Source organism: Podarcis filfolensis (genome assembly GCF_964270895.1).
Source record: "Podarcis filfolensis genome assembly, chromosome: Z".
NCBI lineage: Eukaryota > Metazoa > Chordata > Lepidosauria > Squamata > Lacertidae > Podarcis > Podarcis filfolensis.
In genome coordinates this window covers 47,850,821-47,870,127 of record NC_139617.1, presented here as the reverse complement: position 1 = coordinate 47,870,127, position 19,307 = coordinate 47,850,821, and the positions used below count along the sequence as shown (strand labels likewise).

The 19,307-nt window shown below is 45.9% G+C and overlaps 1 protein-coding gene across 1 annotated transcript in view; it reads right to left on the bottom strand.

Moving 5' to 3' along the window:
• The window catches only part of DAB2IP (DAB2 interacting protein), a 317,250-nt gene extending 298,311 nt beyond the window's left edge, over window positions 1-18,939 (bottom strand). Inside the window, exon 1 of the mRNA XM_083597217.1 lies at window positions 18,432-18,939. Within this exon, the coding sequence (XP_083453343.1) occupies window positions 18,432-18,474 (43 nt within the window). The 5' untranslated portion in view covers window positions 18,475-18,939. The remainder of the gene's footprint in view (window positions 1-18,431) is intronic.
• Window positions 18,940-19,307: the final 368 nt, after the last annotated feature.

The window sequence follows — 19,307 nt, the reverse complement described above, 5'->3', positions numbered from 1 at the left end:
ATTTATCTACTTGCACTTTGACGTGCTTTTGAACTGCTAGGTTGGCAGGAGCAGGGACCAAGCAATGGGAGCTCACCCCGTCGTGGGGATTCGAACCACCAACCTTCTGATCGGCAAGTCCTAGGCTCTGTGGTTTAACCCACAGCGCCACCCGCGTCCCTCACCACTTATATGCCTTATCTCTAACCTAAAATTTTCCCAAGGCTTCATTTCCTTAACCATTTTGGTTGCCCTTTTCCGAACCTTTTCCCTTTTTATATATAATTTTCTTAATATATATATATATCTATTCAACAAACAGTTTGACATTTCGAACAGTTTGACATTTAGCAATCAATCATTCCACCTACTTTTCCAACTCCACAATATCATTTCTGAGGTGAGGTGAATAGAACAGTACACAGTATTGCAAATGAGGTCACTGCGTAGATTTGTATAAGAGCATTAGAATACTGGCAGTTTTATTTCCAATTCTTTACCTAATTGTCCCTAGCATGGAATGTGCCTTCTTGTTGAAGTTTTGTGAGGGTGTAGGGAAGTTTTTTTTCATTCCCATGTCCTTGGTGAGAGAGGATGGCTGTCCAGCCAGCTGGAATCTGGAACACAGAAATGTCCGCAGCAATGTGACCCAGTTGAAGTCAGCCCTAGACAGCTACGAACTATTTCGTTATTGCATGATTGGCTGTAATGCATCACTAGCAAATTGCAGCTCAAAGAACCAAAGTTTCTGCGTGATTCCCTTGCGGGAAAATCCAGAGGCAGCTTAAATTTCAATCAAAGCCTTTGCTTCTCTCCCTCTCCTCATTTTTTTTTCTTTTAAAAGATGAATTAAACATTAAAGTTAAGTGGAAAATCCTGTATTTATTTGGTGCAAGAACATTTTGCTCCAAAATCCCAAACAGTTTATGAGAGATTGGAGGAGCCAGTGCATTCTGCCTCTGCCTCCCTTCCCTCCCTCTCAAGAAGAAAAGCTCAGGCTATTTTGGAAACAATGTGAGCCATCAACTCAGGAATGGTGTGGGCTTGACGATCTCTAAATACAGTGGTACCTCGGTTTACGAACTTAATCCGTTCCTGAAGTTCCTGTTCTTAAATTGAATCCGTTCTTAAACCGAGGCACGCTTTCCCTAATGAGGCCTCCGTGCCCTTCTACCATTCAGCTTCTGTTCTTAGACCGAGGCAAAGTTCACAAAGTGGAACACTACTTACGGTTTTGCGGAGTTCGTAAACCGAATCGTTCGCAAACAGGGCTGTTCTTAAACCGAGGTACCACTATACAGTGGTACCTCGGGGTACAGACGCTCCAGGTTACAGATGCTTCAGGTTACAGACTCTGCTAACCCAGAAGTAGTACCTCAGGATAAGAACTTTGCTTCAGGATGAGAACAGAAATTGTGCGGCGGCAGCAGGAGGCCCCATTAGCTAAAGTGGTACCTCAGGTTAAGAACAGTTTCAGGTTAAGAATGGACCTTTGGAATGAATTAAGTTCTTAACCTGAGGTACCACTGTATTCTAATAATTTTGATGATTGTGTTACTGAATCTTGTTTGATTGGGTATGATTTTGCTTTTACAGCGGTACCTCGGGTTACAGACGCTTCAGGTTACAGACTCCACTAACCCAGAAATAGTACCTCGGGTTAAAAACTTTGCTTCAGGATGAGAACAGAAATTGCATGGCGGCAGCATGGTGGCAGTGGGAGGCCCCATTAGCTAAAGTGGTACCTCAGGTTAAGAACAGTTTCAGGTTAAGAACGGACCTCCAGAACGAATTAAGTTCTTAACCTGAGGTACCACTGTATACACTGCTAACCGATGCAAGATCCCCATGGTCTCCTAGAAAGCTTGCTTCCTAGTTTTGTTCTTAAACAAAATGGTGTCTTGCTATATGAATTTCATATAGTAAAACATTTCTTATGCGCTGACCACACTTCTGCTGACCTGTCAAAATGTGCTCCATTCTAATCTATGCCCTGCTCTATAATTGAAGAACACTACCACCAAATTCCCCATGAAGAGAGAGTCTGTACATATGGAGGTCATGGGTCTGAAAATTTACCCCGCTATTTGTTTGACCTATTTTTGAGGACTTAGGAGCTGCCTTGTTCAATTATTTAAATTCCTCAACTGACAGATCAGCTGGGTACTTGACTAACTTTCTATTGAGGAACAGGTCTGAAAAGCTGGTCTGCTTTGCCTTTCGAACAATAACTTCAAGAAGGAAACTGTGGGGGTGAAAAATTAAATTATTCAATGTAGAAATTCTCTATTTGACAGTATGCCTAGTTTTAATAACTGTGTAATGTATTCTATCTTGCTTCTATGTGTTTTGCTTTGCATGCAAATAAACAAACAACTATCAGTGACCACCCAGATGCCTGTGGAAAAGCAGCAAACAGGACTCATGAGCAACACTCTCCCATCCTGTGGCTTCTTCCGGAAACTGGTATTCAGAAGTATTGCAGCCTCTGACCATGGAAGCAGAGCAGAGCCATCATGGATTGGGGCCATTGATAGCCTTCTCTTCCATGAATTTGTTGATCCCTCTTTTGATGCTGATGTAAGAATTAGAGAACCCAGGGTGCAGATTTTTTATTTTATTTTAAACATGTTCCATTATTAGTTATAGTGAACATTTGGCTAGAATGTGTCAGGCTTGATTTTGTATGCCTGCATTTTATGACTCCTACGCTGCATTCCTTTACTGCACAAATGGCCCTCCAGGATGTTATTCTAAGTATATCATGAGTTAGCACTGGCGTGTAAAACCAGCAAACTAAATCTGCTGAAGCTTGCTCTAATTCTCTTGGTTCCATGTTTTTTATTTAAGGGTGTTCCCTCACCTGGGTACAAACAAAGTAGTGTCCAAGTGCACCAAGTGTTGGTGCTGACCTTTAAAGCCCTAAACGGCCTCAGTCCAGTATACCTGAAGGAGCGTCTCCACCCCCATCATTCTGCCTGGACGCTGAGGTCCAGCGCCGAGGGCCTTCTGGCGGTTCCCTCATTGCGAGAAGCAAAGCTACAGGGAACCAGGCAGAGGGCCTTCTCGGTAGTGGTGCCCGCCCTGTGGAACACCCACCCACCAGATGTCAAAGATATAAACAACTACCTGACATTCAGAAGACATCTTAAGGCAGCCCTGTTCAGGGAAGTTTTTAACGTGTGATATTTTACTGTATTTTTGGTTTTTATGGAAGCCGCCCAGAGTGGCTGGGGAGGCCCAGCCAGATGGGCGGGGTATAAATAATAAATTATTATTATTATTATTATTATTATTATTATTATTATTATTATTCCAAGTTGGTGGCCATCACAGTCTCCTTTGGGAGTGAGTTCCATAGTTTATGCACTGTGCTGCATCTTCCAGCACTTAGTTCCATTGGATGTCCCTCAGTTCTGACCTTACGACGGAGGGAAGGGAGAGAAACTTTTTTCTATCCACCTTCACCATGCAATGTATAATTTCACAAAATCTCCACCCCTTATTCCCTTTTTCTAAGCATCTCAAAAGGTCAAGGAGGGACAGGTCTCTCAATGGCGGGTGACCACAACAGCTGGGAGTAGATCCACCATGACTACAAGATGAGCAAACGTTATTACCGTGCTGGGGATTAAACCTCCGTGTCTGTCTTAGTGCCACAGGGGACACTGTTCCAAGCTTAATTCCAGAGGCCTAGCACTGTTACCAAGGATGTTTGGCCAGCTGTCCAGAGCTCATATCAGTCATGGCATCAGCAACAAAGGGGAAGGCTTAAGGATGCTTCCAAATTTATCTTTTTTTTTTTTTAAATAAATTTTTATTGGAGTTTTACAAAAGAGAAAAATAAAGATTCACATAATAATAATATAAAAAAGACCACAGATAAAAATAGACATTACAAAAAAGAAAACACAAAAAATACACAAAAAACAGCTAATTAAAAAAAAAAGAAATTTAAAAAAGAATAAAACAAGTCCATTTTTCCTCAATATCCTCAAATTCATATGCTTATATCCTTGACCTCCTCACACCTCCCCCCTTTTGTGTTCCCATTTACATACTTAATTCAGCAAATTCTTACCCTTTTTCAAATATCTTAACTTTGTACCATAACATATTATCCCTCGGTATTTTCAACCATTTATCAATACATTTTTTTACATAATCTTATTAACTTTTGTAACTAATTACCACTTATTACCAATCCAAGCATAATTTTAACATTCATTAATTTTACAGTATTTCTGAAGATAGTCTTTAAATTTCTTCCAATCTTCTTCCACCAACTCTTCTCCCAGGTCTCGGATTCTGCCAGTCATTTCCGCCAATTCCATATAGTCCATCAGCTTCATCTGCCACTCTTCCAGGGTGGGTAGCTCTTGTGTCTCAAATTTATCAGTGCAGAGTTCCTAATGATTAGGTCTTGCTTCCAAGGTGAACCTAACAAGAGCCCTGAGGCTGGATCAGGCCCATGCATCCTGGTCCAGCATCCTGTTCTCACAGTGGCCAGCCAGGAGACTCCTTTGGGAAATCAGAAAGCAAGCCTTGAGCTCTCTCCGCTCCTGTGGCCTCCAGACACATTAGAAATTCTCTTGTCATTCCAAATACATGTTCCCAATTTTTGTACAATCTGACAACAGCTTTTTGCTTCTTCTTTTTTTTATTCCGTTTCACCCTCCCTGCTTTTGCACTGCAATTCCCTTCGGCCCAAGGGACACGGGTGGCACTGTGAGTTAACCCACTGAGCCTCTTGGGCTTGCCGATCAGAAGGTTGGCAGTTCGAATCCCCACGACGGGGTGAGCTCCTGTTGCTCAGTCCCTGCTCCTGCCAACCTAGCAGTTCGAAAGCACGTCAAAGTGCAAGTAGATAAATAGGTACCGCTCCGGCAGGAAGGTATACGGCGTTTCCGTGCGCTGCTCTGGTTCGCCAGAAGTGGCTTAGGCATGCTGGCCACATGACCCGGAAGCTGTACGCTGGCTCTCTTGGCCAGTAAAGCGAGATGAGCACCGCAACCCCAGAGTTGGTCACGACTGGAGAAGCAGTGGCAGCAGCAGTGGCAGCTCCCAGCGAGATTTCACTGAAATCTTATGAGATCTCACCAGGACCAGTCATCATTGCTGCTTCATGGGTGCCACAAGACAAACCCAGGTAAAAGAGAGTTCAGCAGAGCAGGCGGTGGGCAATGCCAGAGCAGTGACATTAGGATGGCACATTCCCATCCCCCCTCAGACAGTGAAACAGGATGCACCGACCATGGCTAGAGTAGACAGTACAGCCATTCTGGTAGGGGCTGGTGCAAGTTGTTGTGTAAAACTAGTGCTTTTTCTGGGGCTATGCGGGGGTACGCATACCCCTAAACATTTTGTGAATCTAACGGGAGAAGAAACTAAAATTGCAAATTGAACCGACTGAATCGTCAGTTCCGTTGCTACCCCCAATGGCAGCCTCATTCCCTGTCATGGTGTTTCCTGAGTCTCAGACGGAAGTGGGCGTTTAATATGTGAAGTAGGAGGTGGAATCTAGCACCGTGATTGGGCAGTTTCGTTGTTACCACCTCCAATGGCGGCTTCCTTTCCTTTCCCAGTGTTTCTTGAGCGGTGGACACCAACAACAAGCAGAGGAATCGGAAAGATGTTAGTGCATACAACCTCATGCCAATGTGGAAGTTACTGTCACCCATGGAAGCAGGGAGCAGGGAAAAACTCAAACATGTACAGCAGGGTTCCCAAAAAATAGACCAGAGGCAATTGTACTTCACCCAGCAGAGCTTTACTGCTACTGAAGGCAAGTGAGCATAATGGTCACAAATCCAGTACATTCAAGATTGGCACTGTCCATAAAAAATCCAGTTGCAGCACTTATAATAAAACTTACACTTAAAATACTAAACCGTAACACTAAGCAAACAGAAATAGAACACTAGAACAAAGAAAGAGAAAGAGTGAGCGAGCAAGCGAGACCCAGGCTCCTCCTGACCTGACTATTACGGTCAGTATGACCTTGTCAGAAAGGTAACAGAACCGGTTTAAACCAGCTGCACACAGCTTCCCAGAGAAATAACCAAAAACATCACACCCCTCTGCTTGCTTCTTTCACAAAGAAAGAAACATTCTAGAATGGTCCTGAACGAATCAGAATAGGAAAAATCTCTACACAGCCGATCAATACTTTCTGTACTAAGAAATGAAAACTGAGTTACTGTCAGCTGTCAGTTTTGAAAAGCATGTTCTTTGTACTTTTGTCCATTTAATGTATATACTGGAGTATAAGCTGACCCAAATATAAGCCGAGGCACCTAATTTTACCACAAAAAACTGGGAAAACTTTTTGCCCCTAGTATAAGCCGGTTCACCACACCACAAACCTCCTGGTGGGCCGAAGTGCGTGTGCACACGCGCACATGCACACACAGCAGAGGGAGCTTCTCTCTCAAATCGCCCCCCACCCAACCCCTCCAGTCCCCCTGCCTACCCAGGGTGCTGCTGAGAGGCAGAGGCTGGTGGCAGCGGCGGAGGAGGAGGAAGGAACGGCCCAAAAGGGCTGCTTTCAGGCTGCTCATTCTTCCACCACTGCCGCTGCCAGCAGCAAAGGGGACCCTCACAAGTATAAGCCGAGGGGGGCTTTTTCAGCATAAAAAATGTGCTGAAAAAATCAGCTTATACTCGAGTATATACGGTACTGTGTTTATTTTCCCTGGTTTGAACTATAAAATGGTGCTTTTCTTGAGTCAAAATGAGAGTACAGTCATACCTCGGGTTACAGACGCTTCAGGTTGCGTGATTTCGGGTTGTGCAGTGTGCCAAACCCAGAAGTCCCGGAACAGGTTACTTCCAGGTTTCGGCGCATGCGCAGAAGCGCTAAATCGCACTTTGAACATGCGCAGAAGCACCGAATCGCAACCCACACGCACGCGGTGCTGCATGTTGCGAATGCTGAGGGTTGCGAACATGCTTCCCGCATGGATCACGTTCGTAACCCAAGTGTCCACTGTAGCCCTAAACATTTTTTAAGGGAAAAAAGCACTGTGTAAAACAACTGAAGCTCCAGGCTGGCAAATGCTGGACTAAGGAAAGTGTGTCTTGCCTGGAGTGTGGGCACCAAAACCTGGACCTCACCTGTGTTGGTGTGTTCTGGGTATCAAGTAGTTAGTTCTCTGTGTTAAGTGGAAATGCCATGTCGTGAGGTACAAGTCAGCATCACGAGTGGTGGCAAGTTGGCTAATTGGTCTATAGCCAGTTAGTAGTAGAAAGAGGTATGGTTGACTCTCCTCAATGGCTTCTCACCTGTATGTGATCCCACACTACCTGTGTATTTTGGTAGTGTAAGAAGACTGTTTTATGATGATCAGAGGGCCAACTTGCACCAAAGATTGAGGGAGGGTGTGTTGTGTGCATGTGACTGTGCGTCATGCGCAGTGCCTGTTTGTGCACAATGTTACATCACTGGGATAAGGCTGAATGTGGCGTGGCCTCAATGGGCAGCCGCTCCTCCTCTCTCACACCTGGCCTGCTTCCATGGCAGGAGGAGGAACAGCCGGCCACTGAAGCCATGCCATGCTTGGCTCTGCACTTGGCTCCACGCCTAGCCTCCTCTGCCCCCTCAACATTTGGGGGGGCAACCCCCTCCTAAAGGATATTGGAGGGGGCTAAAAGCAGCTTGGCCCCCATGAGCTAGCACCCCTGGCGATTATGCAAGACTGAAACTGGAATAACTGGAAGACATCCTAGAACAAAGTTTGACTCCTGAGGGCTTCACGGTGCTTCCACAGCTAACAATAACACAGCAAACTGCCTTATGCAAGTTCTTTGCGAATGGCGATCTTGTCCTTTGGTAATAACACATTTTAAGATTTAGGAACGTAGTGAGATGAGAATACAGGAAGCTGCCATATACTGACTATTGCTCCATCCAGGTCAATATTGTCTACACTGACTGGCAGCGGCTGTTCAAGGTTTCAGATGCCACTGGGGACTGAACTAGGAGCCTTCTGCATGCAAAGCAGATACACTACCCTGAGTGACAGCCCTTTTGTGAATTCCAGTCCTGCGGGTGTCTGTTAGATCTTTCTTAATATACTTCTGCAGCCCACAAACTTAGGCTGGGCTGTAAACATCACAAAAACTGGAGTTTTGCAGACTTAAAGAAGTTCTCCTCTTGACATACCAAGCAGAGCTTGTTCTGCAACTGAACTGAATATCAAGGGAGGACCTTAAATATTTAATGCCAACTTACACATCAACATGCTATCTTATTTTATTTCTTGGGTGTGTGTTTTTTTTCCTTTTCAGATGGGAGCTAGAGATGAAAAACCTAAATGGAAAACCAACAGATGGATGCCAACATGGCTAACTAATTAATAATGATCAACATCTTCATACTGGAAGGAAGCAGAATGCACATGGGAACATGGTGGGGCTTACACTAGGTCATGCTGTTAGGAAGCCCCACTAAAGTTAGCGAGTTGAGGTTTGTAAGGGCTCAAAAGCAAGACAAGATGGATTTTGCAAAAGCATCTTTTTTTATCCCCACAATCTGATAATTGTTTTAATTAATATTAATAAGGGACTTTGTAGTATTGCTAAAGCCTGCCCAGAGGCCTTACTGTGACAGGCACATAAAAAACATCCCACTTGTGGCACTAAAGCCAGCAGACTGCATTCTTTATAATGGGAGCCTGAGAGGGGTGGGGAAAACACAATATAAAACCTAGAAAATTGGGGGGGGGTGCAGCAACAGGACCACTGCAATATACAAGGCACATCATTACCTCCTCAAATAACAAACAGTTCCACAGTTTACTTTAAATGCATTAAAATTGCCAAATGTCCATAACAGCTGTTGCATGTTTTAGTAAGTCTTTGCTGGATGTGCATGTGATAAAGTTCTGCTAGGTGCCATAAAATGATTGCGGTTTTCCTTTTCCTTGCATAACCCAGATTTTCTGCCTCACTTTCTCTGCTGCTGCTAAAGTCCAAATCATTCTGTACCAGGATGGTAAGTTCAGATTATTCAAATCTTCCCTGTGACAAGTGTTGGCTCGTCTAGTAGATGATAGCAAACGCGAAATCCTTGCTATGTTCCGTAAACACAGACAGAAAAAATAATTCTGGGGTAAATTTGGTATTAGCACCTGTAGTGCTAATCAGTTCCTCATGTTTATCAGATACAAACCCTCATATAGAAGTGCATTCCTACAGGGGGTCATATGTGCCTTAACCCCATATCCTCTCCAGAACACAGAATTGATTGTGGAGGTTGTGTTCTGTACTGATTTGAGCATCACTTTTTTTTGGAAGAAAACATCATCTGAGGCCAGTTCCTTATCCAGAGGGAGCAGGAACAGTTGCCAATCAGGCGAATCAGCCCCAGTGGACATGGCTAAGGTGATGCGGGACCCTGGTGTCCCTTTTTATTAAAAAGGGGGGGTTTCATCCTTCTTCCTACCCCATTCTTGACCTCTTTGTCCCTCTGAAATCCTAATCCAAAACCACCTGTGCCTCCAGACCTCCACCCTCTCCAGGCAGTTCTGCTTCCCACTGCAACCACCAATTTTGCAACGTGGCTCCCTTTGTCATTTCCCACCAGGGGTGTGGGAGAAGGCAGAGCAGGATGAAAGCGAGGCCCTTAGAAAGAGTCACAGGACAAGAGGCATGAAATTTGCATCCTGCACCACGAAAGCTTCTCACCCACACTTGCTCACAATGCAGCCAGCATTTAATAATAATAATACTGTAATAATGATAAAAATATAACATGAAGTACCTTCATTAAAAAAGCAACAGCTTCTGTTGTTGTTTTTGAGGAAATGCACTCTATGTAGACACTTAGCAACCTCCGTTTACAGCAGAAAATTACTTTTCACACAACCGCTGCTGCCTGAAGCTGTTTTCATTCATAGCTAACACTTGGCTGCTGCTGCCGCCGCCAAACAAACAAACAAGAGAGATGAAAGAAAGAGGAAGAAGGCACCTTTTTCTGCCTAAGGGCCACATTCTCTCCTGGACACTTTCCAGGGGCCACATGCCACAAAGAGAAAGGGGGAGGGAGCAAAATACACTGGCTTACCTTTGGGCACAGAGAGGGTGGCCACCAACTTGGACGGCTTTAAAAGAGAATTAGACAAATTCACAGAGGAAACGGCGATCAATGGCTGCTAGCCAGGATGGCCATGATCCACCTCCTCTGTCAGAGGCAGTGCACGGCAGTGAGGATATGGGGGCGCAGGCCTGGATCCATAGCTGTCAAGCGTCCCTTATTTGGCAGGACAGTCCCTTATCCCAGGGCCATGTCCCGCTGCTGTCCCTTATTGATGATGTCCCTTAAATAAGCTACTGAAGGTAATGGGGCCCTTTCTATGTCCAGCTATGCTTTGTCAACAACAAATTGTTGCTGTTTTTTTGTGTTGAATATATGCTATATGGTAATTTATGGACCTAATAGGTATCTAAAGCCATTTGCACGCAACAAAATATGTATTTTATCCAAGTAATTGTTGATCCCTTATTTTGGCTGCTGATCCCTTATTTTCGAGGCTGCTGGTCCCTTATTTTCAAATCTGTAAGTTGACAGCTATGCCTGGATCTGCTGGGGGATCTGCTGGGGGAGACAGCATGTTTTGCCTCAAGCAGAATATCCTGGGCTGGCTCTTCCTAGCGAGGCAGTAAGGGGATGGCAAGGGGGCACAACAGGTATAGATGACCACCTTTTTGTTGGCATCCATCTGTCTCAATAGACAATGGAGTGTGCCCATCAGGATGAAGTGCTGTGTTGGCAGCACCCAAGTGACCTCCCAGGGATGCCCAGACAACAAGAGCTCCCTCTCTGCCTCACTGATATGGTCCAAGGGAAAGCAGAGCAAGATGTCTGGCACCTGCTTGCCTGCAGGAGATGCTGGAAGGAGGCGTACAAGGAGTCATCTAACCACCTTAGGTACTCTGCTCTGGACTTGTGTAAAGTTTACTTCTTAGCCTTTTCGTCTTGAACTCCTTGAAAGAAAAAGGTGATATATAAATTTAATAAATAAAAATAAAATGACAGCATGAAGCAGTGTCTGCACAGGAGATTTCAGCCAACCCCAAAGGAACCTTCATGCAGAGCAAGACCACTTTGTGCATTCTTCATGGTCCAGACAAGGCAGTGAAATTCGAAGCATCCTCAGCCGCCTAGCATTTCTGAGTCATAGGATCTCTGATACATGCATGCATATCAGGCATACGGCATCTGAGTTGTGCCAAGCATGGCGCTGAAGGAAAAGTCCGCTCTTCTCATGTATTGAAGTCCCATCCTTAAAAATAACTGACCACCAGTCCAGTGCCAAGGGTCAAGATTCTCTCTCTTGAATGGTGAGCCTCCGAATGGATACCAGCAATAGCTGTTGCTCCCTCTCTACCCCACCCACAGCACTTAACCCTCTTAATAAGCAACAACAACAACTTCTGGCCTTATCCATAAACAAAAGGTCTGGAGCCTTAGCGTCCATCCTTCTCATCTCTGGGTCTTTCCAGACTTGCTGCCTTCTCATCTTGGAGAGTGGAATGGGATAACAAAGCTCGCATTCGGAAACAAAGCCCTCATCACATAACAGTTCATTTCATATTTGTCCCTACCACCAGCACAAGTCCATTGGGGCCCTCCCAGCTCTACAGTTCTGTGAACCAACGCTGTGATGCCAGCATTTCAGGGCAACAGACAGATGGCCCTTTGGGTCCCTTCCAAATCTATGATTCTGCAAATTTGGCTGAATCTCAATGACATTTCAGACTTTCATGCAGCTCTTCAGCTTTCCTTTTCAGAGCTTGAAAGAAGGAAAGGTTGTGGGCAAAGTAGCTGGTTCCTCTTCCACCTCCCCACCTCACCTCCCCCAGTGCTGCTTCCCCATCTGAAGCCCCCAAAATCCCCCTGTCCCCATGTGAGACTTTTCCTCTGGGCGAAGCAGCCATTCCTTCAAGGTGGCTTCTACTGAGTACCAACATTCCACAACAGGTCCTACCAGCTCAGAATGTTTGTAGACATTCTGTGAATTCTGTGGCAGCACAGGCACCTTGATCAATGGCCTTAAAAGAAACCTAAGGATTTTCTAATTTCTGTTTGTTTGCTAATTACTACTGAACATGTAAGGAGGTAGTTTACAAATCATGAACCTTTTCCAACATTTCCAAAGTCTCTTAAGGTTTTTTGTGTGGCGTGGTGGTTGTGGAAAGAGTATAAATTGTTCCATAGTAGTGCTCTTTTGATGGCTTCCCCAGCTTCATCACATCCCTGAAAGTTCAGCTCCCTTTACCTCATGCTAAGTCCCACCAAAGTGAGGAACATTATTCAGAGATGTTTTAAACCTGCAGATTCAGTGCCAGGTAGAGTTGGCACCAAACCTGCACGTTTAAAAGGTTTCCTATGAAGCAGGCCAGCATTACTGATCTGCTGGAGTCACCCATTTCAGACACAACTATTCAAAATCCAAAAGGCCAAAAAGGATTTATCATTTGCTATTGTGTTCTCCAGCTGAAATATAGGGATGCTAAAAGGTAAAGGGTAAAGGGACCCCTGACCGTTAAGCCCAGTCAACGACGACTCTGAGGTTGGGGTGCTCATCTCACTTTACTGGCCGAGGGAGTCGGTGTTTGACCACAGGCAGCTTCCGGGTCATGTGACTAAGCATGACTAAGCCACTTCTGGCGAACCAGAGCAGTGCACGGAAACGCCGTTTACCTTCCCGCCAGAGTGGTACCTATTTATCTACTTGCACTTTGAAGTGCTTTCGAACTGCTAGGTTGGCAGGAGCAGGGACCGAGGAATGGGAGCTCATCCTGTCATGGGGATTCAAACCGCCAACCTTCTGATTGGCAAGCCCAAGAGGCTCTGTGGTTTAGACCACAGCGCCACCTGTGTCCCTTCCCCAAATCAGTGCTGTCCAGATGTTTTGGACCACATCACCCCCAGCCAGCCTGACCAATGGTTCGTGGTGGTGGGAACTGTAGTTCAAAACATCTGGGTGCCACCCAGCAGGAGCAGGGTGGGCCATACAAGTTCTTTGACTGATGCCTAGAGATGAGATGGTTTTGCCCTTTCCATACCACGTGTTCTTTTCCTCTAGAATCTTTGTTTAATCAGAATACCTTCCAAGACTGAAACATCATGTTGAGTTCAGCAGCAATGGAAGCTTCCATTGGCTATGTTCTACTTCCATGGCCAGAGGCAGCAGTGTTTCTGAATGCCAGTTTCTGGAAATGGCAGGAGAGTAGAATGCTGTTGCACTCAGATGGGCACCAACTTGGACGGCTTTAAAAGAGGATTACACAAATTTGTGGAGGAGGAGAGAGCTATCCATGGCTACCAGCCATGATGGCTCTGCTCTGCCTCACCAGTCAGAGTCAATGACACTTCTGAATACCACTCTGGAAACCACAGGTGCAGAGAGTGTTCTATTGCTTGGGTCCTGGTTGTTGGTTCCCCATAGACATCTCATTGGCTACTGTGAGAACAGGAGTCTGGGCTGGATGGGCAAGTTCTCACAGTGGTCAATCAGATGTCTATGGGAAACCCTCATGCAAAATCTGAGCACTGTTCCATACTGTTGTGTCCAGCAACTGGAATTCGGAAGCACTACTGCTAGATCTCCAAGAAGGGAGATTCTGACTATAATAATAATAATTTATTATTTATACCCCGCCCATCTGGCTAGGTTTCCCCAGCCACTCTGGGCGGCTTCCAACAGAATATTAAAATACAATAGTCTATTAAACATTAAAAGCTTCCCTAAACAGGGCTGCCTTCAGATGTCTTCTAAAAGTCTGGTAGTTGTTCTTCTCTTTGACATCTGATGGGAGGGCATTCCACAGGGTGGGTGCCACTACCGAGAAGGCTCTCTGCCTGGTTCCCTGTAACTTGGCTTCTCGCAGCGAGGGAACCACCAGAAGGCCCTCGGCACTGGACCTCAGTGTCCGGGCTAAATGATGGGGGTGGAGACGCTCCTTCAGGTATACTGGACTGAGGCTGTTTAGGACTGAACATTAGGAGGAAATTTCTGACAGTAAGAGCTGTTCAACAGTAGAACAGACTACCTCAGATAGTCTCCTTCATTTGACATTTTTAAACAGTGGTTTGATGGCCATCTGTCAGGGATTCTTTGTTGTGATTCCTGTATTGCAGGATTCTATGATCAATCTCTTCCGGAACCCCAGCTCAGAGCATGTTGGGATGTCAGAGAGATTCCTTCTAAAGCTTCCCCTAGAATCTTCCAAGGCTCTTCTTACTCCTTTGCAAATGTTCCATAGCTGAACCTTTTCTTACAGAAATTTCTCTGAAGCCAGCTGAGCAACAATAATCTTGAAAATACTTATTCTATATATAGTTGGCAATTATATAAGTATGCCATGATTGACATTATATGTGAGAGATGGGGGGGGGGAGCAATGAGTGCAAAGTCGGTTTCTCCTGCAAAAGCCAAACCTGATACCGTATTCTGCAGCGCCCTGGGGAATGCAAAGCAGGGGTGGCTACCGGCAGCTGGGGAACATTGTTCTGGCCCTCCATATCACAGAATCATATTGTAAAGTTGGAAGGTTCCCCTAAGGGTCATCTAGTCCAACCCACGACTATGCAGGAATTACAGCTAAAGAATTCCTGGCAGATGGCCATGCAAGTTCTTCCTAATGCTTAGTCAGAATCACCTTCCTTGTCATTCTAATCCATTGGTTTGGGTCCTCACCTCTGGAACATCAGGAAGCAAGCTTGCTCAGTCTTCCATGTGGCAGACTCTCAGTCATTTGAAGACAGTTATCTGTGTAGTCAAAGCTATGGTTTTCCCAGTAGTGATGTATGGAAGTGAGAGCTGGACCATAAAGAAGGCTGATCACCGAAGAATTGATGCTTTTGAATTACGGTGCTGGAGGAGACTCTTGAGAGTCCCATGGACTGCAAGAAGATCAAACCTATCCATTCTTAAGGAAATCAGCCCTGAGTGCTCACTGGAAGGACAGATCCTGAAGCTGAGGCTCCAGTACTTTGGCCACCTCATGAGAAGAGAAGACTCCCCGGAAAAGACCCTGACGCTGGGAAAGATGGAGGGCACAAGGAGAAGGGGACGACAGAGGACGAGATGGTTGGACAGTGTTCACGAAGCTACCAGCATGAGTTTGACCAAACTGCAGGAGGCAGTGGAAGACAGGAGTGCCTGGCATGCTCTGGTCCAGGGGGTCACGAAGAGGCGGACACGACTAAATGACTAAACAACAACAACAACAAATCCTATCCCCTCTCAGTCTTCTCTCTCCAGGCTAAACTTACCCCTCAACTGCTCTTCATTAGGCTTGGTTTCCAGACCCTTGATCATCCTGACCTCTCACTCCTCTGCACATGGTCCAGCTTATTAATATCCTTAAACTGTAATGTCCAGAAGTAGACACAGTATTCCAGGTATAGGCAGAAGAGAGTGATATGATTACTTCCCTTGATTAGGACACTAGACTTCAGTTGATGCAACCTAGAACTACATTAGATTTTTTTGCTGCTGCATCACACTGTAGACGCATGCTAAGCCTGTGATCTCCTAAGCCCCCTAGATCCTTTTCACAAGTACTGCTATCAAGCAAGGTGCCCCCATCCTGTATTTGTGCATTCAGCTATTCCTACCTAAGTGTTTAACGTCATTATTTAGCGAAGCATTAAGTAACGGACCAGGAGTTTTGTTCAAACTGCCTTTTTTTTTCATAGCCAGTAGGGCTTTGTACCTAAGCATACATTAGTCCCTGTTGAAATTTGTTTTGTTAGTTTTGATCAAGTGATGGGAAAGATCTCCCAGGTCCTGGAGCTAAGAGAGTTGGGCAAAGAATCAGATCTGCTATCAGGCAGCTCCCAGCATTTTTCCAGCCATTCCAACCAATCCATGGAAAGGGCAATAAGGAAGACTTTTCTTTATGATTGCCACTTGGTGGATCAGAGGAACGCTGTTGACATAGTCCATCTTGATTTCAGTAAAGCATTTGACAAGGTCTCCCATGATATTCTTGCAAAGAAGCTGGCAAAATGTGGGTTGAATGAGGTGGATTTTTAGCTGGTTGACTGACCGAACCCAAAGAGTTCTCATTAATGGTTCCTCGTCACCCTGGGGAAAAGTGACAAGTGGGGTGCTGGAGGGTTCTGTCCTGGGCCCATTGTTGTCTGACATCTTTATAAATGACTTGGATGAAGGAATTGGAGGACTGGGTCCAAGCTAACAAAATGTTTTACAGTAGGGACAAATGTAAGGTTCTGAACGTAGGCAGGAAGAACCACCTGCACAAATATAGAATGGGGAAAACGTGGCTTACTAGCAGTACACGAGAAAAGGATCTAGGGGTCTTGGTGGACCACAAACTTAACAGTGTGATGCAGCAGCAAAAAAACTAATGCTTTTCTAGGCTGCATCAACAGAAGTATAGTGTCCATATCAAGGGAAATAAGAGTACTACTCTATTCTGCCTTGGTCAGACCACACCTGGAATAGTGTGTCTAATTCTGCGCACCACAATTTGGGATGGATGTTGGCAAGCTGGAAGGTGTGCAATGGAGGGCACATAAGATGATCAAGGATCTAGAAGCCAAGCCTTATGAGGAACAGTTGAAGGAGCTGGATAGGTTTAGCCTGGAAAAGAGGAGCTTGAGAGGAGATATCATAGCCATCTTCAAATATCTCAAGGGCTGTCAGATGGAAGAGGCAGCGTGCTTGTTTCCTCCTGCTCTAGAGGGTAGGACCTGAACCAAGGGCTTCAAGTTACAAGAAAACAGATTCCAGCTAGACATCAGGAAGAACTTTCTGACAGTAAGAGCTGTTCAACTGTGGAATGGTCTCCTTGGAGGTTTTTAAGTAGAGCTTGGGTGGCCATCTGTCATGGATGATTGAGCTGAGATTCCTACATTGCAGTGGGCTGGACTAGATGACCCTTGGGTCCCTTCCCACTCTAAATTCTATAATTCCCATAAAAGCTCTGCACAGCTTACAAAATATTCACACCTCACCAAATAACTACCAATAGCAACACGGTATGAATCTGCTGGTCTCCTCCCCACTTCTGACAATCCATCAGAAATTTAAACAGAAATCATGTATTTACTCCACGGTGGGGGACCCCACACAACCATACCATATTAATATTCTGCCTCCAGACAATCCATGTTCTCTGCCAAAAAAATTGCTAAATTCTACAACTTGCATAAATTATGCAAATTAAGACAATTGTGTAATTTATTCAACTTTTGCTAGTCATGGGGCATTAAATCCTGTCCCCCACAACTTGGAATCTCTTCCAGCTGTCTTTCTAGCATAAGAGCAGACATGGGGAATCCTTTTTAACCTGAGGTCCACATTCTGTTCTGGGGGACCTTCCTGGGGCCACATGCCAGTTTGTGGGCAGGAGCAGACGTAGAAGTTGGCAGAACAACAGGCATTAATTTTGCCTTCGTACCTTAGGCTGTTTTATACACTCACATGCACACCCCTCTCTCTATTCTCCATCCAGACAAGCAAGGAGTATTATTCCACATTCCAGCCAGGCAAAAATGCATGAGGAGGGGGCAAGGAGGGCCACAGACAGGTGTGGGGAGAATTCCAAGGGCCAGACAGAGAGTCCTGGGTGAAGCTGGCAGCCTAGGGGCCCCCAGTGCAGTTTTAGGCATTTCAGGTGCTGTCACCCACCCATATCCAAGCACAGTGCCATGAGGTCTAGAAACTTAATTTTTAAGAGAAAGGAGGAGGAAGAGCTCAAGAAGTCCCGACTCTCACATGATGCTCTCTTGTAGAATCATTATATACACATCAGCATCCTGAATATAACGTTTGCCAGCCTGTGAGATCAGGTTGTCAGCTCTGAGCAGAAACCAGTCACTTTGTTCCTGATGGTAGCTAATGGGACTCTTTATCTCACGGTTGTGGGTTCGAACTCCACGTTGGGCCAAAGATCCCTACATTGCAGGGGATTGGGCAAGATGACCTTCATGGCCTTTTCCAACTCTACAATTCTATGATGCCACAAGATCAATATTTTTATCCCTCCCAGGAAGGCTCCCGGAACGTCCACAACCTCTGCCTAACTCAGCTTCTTTCCGAATTACAAAACCCACCAGAGCCAGAACGATCCTAAGCACCATAGGAAAGCAAGCAACCCAAAACTTTGAGCTGGGGATGAAATGCTTCTGCGCGTGTGAACTTTTGTTCACTTGCTGTTTGTTGAATGTATATCCCAAAGGAGTCCAGGGCAGCACTTCCTGAAGAAGAAGCTGGTGAAGCCCGGAAGCCTGCACATTCCGAAACCAAATCCAGCCAGCTGCCTCCCAAATTCTTATCCCTTTTTGCACTTTTGGTGCCACCTATTCCTTTTACGGAGGCACAAACTGATCCCAGCCCAGGACTAGAATAGGACAGGTCGCACCTGAAAAGTTACTTAAAAAAAAAAAAAAGTCCCCTCCGGTGGCTCCTTACCCCGAGAGTCGTCCTCTTGGTCCGACGGGTTGTTGGGATCCATTACTTCCGGGAGAAGCTCCCACCGCGCCGTGTCTCCATGCAGCGAAGCGAGAGGAAAGGTTATCTTAAAAGGAAAACTTGGAGGGGGAGGAGGAGCAGGAAAAGCGAAGCCCAGCTGCTGCTCAAACCAATTCACCTGCCTGACGAGCTAGCGCCACATCCAAAAGGGGACATCGGAAGGCGCCTCCCTTGGCGTGACACGGCCTGGCCGGCTTCCCAATTCGCCGGCTGACCCTCGCGGCTCGCGGGTCCTTCTCCAACATCTCGAGCAAAAGGCATACCGCTCTTTCTCCCCCCGCTGTGCGCGAGCCTTTCAAACTCTCGGCTCCTCTCCCGAAATCGCCAGCTCTCTCGGACGAAAGTTCAGAAGCCGTGCGGAGGTGGGGGGGGGAGGTGTGCGGTGGGGGGACACGAGGTTGGCAGAGGAGGATGAAGAAAGAGCTCCTTGCAAGCGGTAAGGTTGCGGGGGGGGGGTGGAAAGAGAGAAGACCAGCCTCCAAGCCACACTGTTGCATAACGCAAAGGGTTGCTATAATAATAACACATATAAAGTGGTGTGTTCCTTGGGGAGGAAGGAGGGAGGGAAAAAGAGCGTGGGGGGGGGGGGGAGAGACGGAGAAGGAGAGGGAAAGGGAGAGAGAGAGTCGGCAGGAAGAATCAACGCTTAGGAAGGGGAAGGAAAACCCACCCCAAACATCTCAGGAAATACAGAATTGACTGAACCCCAGGAAGGCCCACAGACGCCTCTCTCCTGATCATGGCTGGCTTACTTTCTGAGCATCCTCATACACCCGGGCTGCATTTGAGTCCCTTGTTGGCCAGAGAGGGGTCTTC